General features: G+C 39.6%; 1 protein-coding gene across 3 annotated transcripts in view; it reads right to left on the bottom strand.

The window, feature by feature from the left end:
* Positions 1-2,472: 2,472 nt before the first annotated feature.
* LTN1 (listerin E3 ubiquitin protein ligase 1) overlaps positions 2,473-6,000 on the bottom strand; it is a 158,332-nt gene continuing 154,804 nt past the window's right edge. For all 3 annotated transcript variants that reach the window (XM_089659523.1, XM_089659525.1, XM_089659524.1), the window contains one exon: positions 2,473-5,305. In XM_089659523.1, coding sequence (XP_089515649.1) covers positions 5,243-5,305 — 63 coding nt within the window. In that variant the 3' untranslated portion in view covers positions 2,473-5,242. The remainder of the gene's footprint in view (positions 5,306-6,000) is intronic.

Below are 6,000 nucleotides of genomic sequence, written 5' to 3'. Positions count from 1 at the left end.
CCCATAGAAGGCTCTCCTACCCTGACCAGCCCTGACCGAGCCACCCTGGTTCCCACTGTAGCCCCCAGCTGTCTCCTGCCTGCCAGTTCGGGAACCCAGAGTCAGTGCAGCAGGCCGACCTGCCCATTAAGCAAACAGTATCTGGAGTGGAGCTTCAGCCTGGGATGAGGGTTGGGAGGAAGAAGGGGACAGGGGGAGGGGGGCTGAGTCACTGAACCATGGGCCTCTAGGTTGTACTTGCTCCCTGGGCCAAAAATTGCCAGTCAGCCCCTGATAGAAACCAATAAGCTTCCAGGTACTTCTGTGAATACTTAATTAGGCTGAAGTTAAAAGATGATTGGTTACCATGCACAGCTGCACCAGATTTTGCACTCTCCAGTTTTAGTAAATCAACCCCATAGTATTTTCAAAGCCAGTTTGTTAAAATAAAAAAAAATACATTCTACATGGTTGCTATGGGCTAAAACACTTTTTACATCTCTCGGTTTCATTAAATAAGCCTGCAAAGGTAACACCAGTATAGCTTTTCGAAATCTGAATAAAAACATCTATTTGTAGCTGTGCATCAAAATCAAACTTTACAAATATATTCTTAAACAGTTTAAAAGACCAGAACAAAGAGCTGCTCATCCCATTTTGGCAGGGTCTTTATTTCAAATCAGGATCTACATGGGGAGACCTTCCCAGTCCCAGCCATGATAGCTAGGGCTCTGAACTCACTATTTCATGGAGAAAGAAAGATTATAAAAACAAGAGAGAGGAGGAGAGGGAGAGCTCTTCGAGAGTGAAGGGTTGGGAGAGCTCATCAAGCAAGGAGGAGAGCTCATCCAGAGAAAAGGAGAGGAGAGCTCATCCAAGGAGAAGGATCGATTATAGTGAGCAAAATGGAGAGATTACCAAGAGTGAGATGGAGAGATTACCAAGAGCGAGATTTTGACTGCCGTTCTTTATACAAATACAAAGCGATTTATACATAAAACCTTATAAAAGCATTCATTAATAGATAAATAATTGTTTCAAATGCTTATCAGAACAGAATATATTTGAGGACATTAGGAGAAAAAGCCAACTACCAGAAATATATTTTATCTGGCTGTTTCTCCTATGAACATCTGTGCTGGTATCCTGTGGGCAGGAATAATTACATAAGTAGCAGATCACTGTGCTACTGCTGTTACTGGGGGAAAAACATGGCGTTCGTCTATAAATTCTTAGCTCAGCCATTTGGTTTTTTTCCCCATGGTACAGTTCAACAGTGGAAATCTTTACAAACCCCACCTGTAGACCAATCATGACAAAATCGTAAAGTATATCTAAACCAATATTCATCTTAATCCCTCAATGTCTTTATAAAAAATTATTATTAAATAGTCCACTACAAAATAAAAGTCCAAAAAAATAAATCAATAAAAATCCACTCAAAAGATCAGGCCAATTCTTCACTCTATATGAAGCTGATAATTTTATTTTATAAAAGGTAATGCACTATATGAATTTTCTTTTTTTTGAGGTGGATTCGGTGGAAGAATTGGCCTGATCTTTTGAGTGGATTTTTATTGATTTATTTTTTTGGACGTTTATTTTGTAGTGGACAATTTAATAATAATTTTTTATAAAGACATTGAGGGATTAAGATGAATATTGGATGATATATTTAGGGATTGAATTCACTAGTTATTTTTTGGATAAATTATATAAAAACACATTTTCACTGATATAATTTTGTACACCTTTAGGGAAGGGTGTTGATTTGTGTTGTGGGGGAGTCACAGTAATTGGAGGTGGTTATTGTATAAATATCTAAACCAAAAAGGATAAAATTGTAATATGTTGCAGCTTTAGATGTGACGGCAGCACTAGTTTTCTTTTGTCAGGCTTAGAACATTTTCTATGAGTACAGAAACACATTGGTTAATCCTGAAAGAAATCCAGCATCCCAGTAACTTCCTGTGTACTGAACTGCATTATCAAACAATGTTATCAGCCTTGGCAGCCATCTACTGTGAACTACAAAATCTACTCCACCCTATGTAATGGATAAGAGAAGAGGAAGAGAGGTTTGTAACCCAAATTAGGAGAGAAGCCTACTTAAAAAAAAAAAAAAAAAATGTGAACCTCAATGGATACAACGCTGGGTGAAGTGTTGTCATTCTAGGACAGGGATTTTGTTACTGGTAGGATTCAAGAGGTGAAAATAAAGGAAAAAGCCTGAAAAAGGAAAACGAATGCAGCCGCCACATCTAAGGACTGGTAAACTGGAATATATTAAATGTTTTGATTGACATACACTTTAAGCTGGCTAATGTAAAATCATGTGTAGTTTTTTCTATTTTAATTTAGATTTACTGGACCATGATAAAATCCATTTATGTAGATTTAAAGAATGTTCATATTCATGAAGATAAAAGTGCGCACACTAATATAAGTGCAATGATACTATAAGATAAAGGACAACAAAATGACAGTTAGTAGTTGTGTTCTATGGCATCACTGAAGAGGAAGTCGGCTGTTTGCCAGAAAACAATGAACCCAATGATACCGCCTTTATTTCAAATGTCTTCTGTTGTGATAAATCAGATACATTTACACATATGAATGCTATTTAACGTCACTTACATAAACCATCATTTAAACAATATAAAATGCCTCTTTAAAAAGCTTTCCAGGATCATTGTTTCAGGGTTACTGGAAAGCACCAGAGCCGACAGTCCTGGCCCTAACAAGACATTGAAAAGAATGAGGAAAGTGCTTTATAGAAGCATTTAGTGGAGCAGCTCTGAACCCTTGGACAGACTTCAAGATGCTCAAAATTTGGGCAAGATGAACCCTGCCCTCAGTGGACTTCTGTCTCAAGGGATTTTTCCAGTTTAACAAAAATGAAGGTTAGTTACATGACATCTGTATCTGTAGGTTATGAAGGACGAATTGCTCCGTATTCAAATCTGCAGCATTTTATTTACAATTGGCTCTGCTCCCACAGCACAGGCTTTGCGGATCCACAACACTGTTTCCTTCTTCTGTGTTTTAAAGTGGAACTATAGGCAAAACTTATTTTTTCTACATTTTGGATAGAGTAAAGGAAGGGAGTTATGACCCATCAGGTTTTTTTTTGCCTTCTGTGTCTCATTGGGGAGATTTATTGTCACTTCCTGTCCCATAGAGAAAACATGAAGTGAGAGGAAATCCCTGCAAATTAAGGTAATCGGTTGGCGCCCTTGAAGTCACCCGAACTAGTGTCCTAGTGTCCCCTCTATTACCATTATGGGGATAACCCAAGTTTTGTCATTTCTTTTACTTTCACATTCAATAAAAAATGTAAAACATGATAAACAGAGAGGGTAAATCTCCCTAACGGAGGCACAGACAGCAATAAGAACCTGACAGGTGTTCTAATCCCTCTCCACTCTATCCAAAACTAAAAAAAAAAAAAAAAAAAGGGGGGTTGTCTTTACTTAGAAATTAAAGTATAACTAAAAGGTAAAACTTTTTTTGAGTTTTGGATAGAGTGGAGAGGGATTATAACGCTTGTCAATTTTTATTGCCGCCTATGCCCCAGTTAGGGAGATTCACCCTCTGTCCCGTTTACCATGATCATTAAAAGTAAAAGAAAATCCCAAATTTTGTGCTGTCCCCAGAAAAATAATAGAGGAGAAATCTTCCAATGGTGACAATAAGGGAGATCCTTGGAGACCCCCAGCTCACCAGAACTAATTTGCAGGGATTTCCTCTCACTTCCTCTTTGGCTATGGGACAGGAAGTGAAGGGAAAGCTCTGCAATGGAACAAAGATGGTGAAGAAAGGGATTAGAGCAATCCCTTATTTTATCCAAAAGGAAAAAAGTTTTGCCTATAATTCTACTTTAAACACAATCCAAAGAGAACAGGTACCAGAGCTGGCTGGTAGACAGGGATGACAGGGTCTGTGGATTTGCACTTATTCCTCATACAGTACTCTACTACTTAAAGTGGTTGAAATGGCTTTTTTTTTTTTTACTTAAAATGAAAAAGTTATACTTACCCGCTCTGTGCAATGGCTTTGCACAGAGTGGCCCCTTACCTGCTCTGCTGAAAGCCCCCTCTGGAGCTCTCTACTTTGCAGGTGACCCCCCAGCAAACTCCTGAGTTGGGTTGTGTGTGTCATATATATATATATATACATACACACACACACACACACACACACACACACACACACACACACACACACACACACACACATATATACACACACACACACAGCGTGGTTGCCATGCCCCCTGCTATTTCCTCACATGATTTGATTGACAGCAGCAGGAGCCATAGGCTCTCTCAGTCTTCTGTGAGACCAGGAGGAGGAGAGAGAGACACTGAAGACAGGGACACCGGTGGATCGAGAAAGGACTCAGGTGTTTGGGAAGGGAGGTGGGGGAACAGGTATTGGAAATGTTTTACCTCAAAGCAAAGAATGCATTAAAGGTAAAAAAAAAAAAAAAACACTTGAGTTTATAACCTGCCTTTCCCAACTTCTTTCATTACCTATTACTACATACACTGTATGCCCAAATCTATGTGGATGCCCCTTCAAATTACAGAGTTCAGGTGTTTCCAGTAATGGGTTCTGCTAATGCTTTAATAATTTTTGTGTGCTTCCAATTTTGTGGTAACTTCAAGTCAAGCATGACTGTGCTCCTGTGTACAAAGCCACCTCCATAAAGACATGGTTTGATCCGTTTGGTATTGGGGAACAGGAGTGAACTGCACAAAACCTTGGCATCAGCCCTAATGAACATCGTTAGGATGTATTGGAATGCTGTTTGCAAGCCAGTTTTCCCATCCATCATCAGTGACTGACCTCTCAAATGCTCTTTTGGCTGAATTAGCCCCAATTCCTACAGACAAAACTGGAAAAATCTTTTAAAAATTCTTCCTAGAACGAAGGCTTCTCATAAAAGGAGGCCAAGCAACTCCATATTAACGCCCATGGTTTTGGAATGGGGTGCCCAAGAAAGTTCCTATAGTTCTAATACCGGTAATCAGGGTTCCACAAATTTTTGGCAACCTAAGCTACTAGCAAGCAAACATTGCATTGGCCCTGGGAGAGGGGAATGTGCAAATAAGTAGCAAATTAGTCCTTTATAACCTAGAGTTATTCTTCGAATTGTTTGCATTCTGATATTGCAGGATTGTGCAAAGGCCGCAAAGGTCACCTGCACCACAGACTACTGTCTCGATGTTCTTTAGCTGCATCCGCCACTTGGCACGTTTCAAAAGAAGGTCTCTCTACAAAGGGGGCACGTGGACTTGTTGCTGGAGGTAAACCACTTGTACTGAAAGAAAGAAGACAAGAACAAACATAAATGTTTCAGATCATTGAAAACAGAACTTGCTGGACAACAGCAGTAAATCTTCATCTACTACAAACACATTTTAATCATAAGAAGTGAATGCGTTACACTTCACTGACTGCCAAAAGGCCCCAAGAGCTTCACCTGTGGCTCCTTGTAATGACTCACTCTAGACCTACTGATGCAATCGTTGACAATGGGGTCTACTCCTGCAGGGGCCATCTAAAAATGGACTCGGTTGGTATTTACGATTTGACAAGGTAAGAAAAATGTGTTGTGCCAGGATTCTACTAGATATAAACACAGCAGCAATAGGAAATGTGTCACATGGCCACCTTTAAGGAATGATAACCATGTCAGATTTTCCACAGAAATAGATGTTACCCAATACCATCAAGAAAAGCTACAGCTCATATAAGTCATTCACTATTATGCCTGGTGAAATTCTGCACTTAACCTTACAGCTGAACTCTGGGATAAGCAGAATTTGCTAGTTGCCAGTAGTAGGTGGGGTGTGTTGGGTCCCTCCTATATCTCTGCACAGGTTATGTGCAGCACAGTGATGAAGCCACTGCTACTTTCACAAGGTAACATTTGAGTTTGCAAAGGTATTTGGTGCTCACAAAGATTTATATCCATTGTGGCTATCAAGGAATAGATTTCAATGAAAGTTTTTG

The sequence above is a fragment of the Staurois parvus genome, unplaced genomic scaffold (assembly GCF_062004578.1).
Source record: "Staurois parvus isolate SC_StPar_1 unplaced genomic scaffold, SC_StPar_1.0 ptg001162l, whole genome shotgun sequence".
Taxonomy (NCBI): Eukaryota; Metazoa; Chordata; class Amphibia; order Anura; family Ranidae; genus Staurois; species Staurois parvus.
The sequence above is the reverse complement of the archived record's forward strand: the minus strand, read 5'-3'. Positions and strand labels throughout refer to the sequence as shown.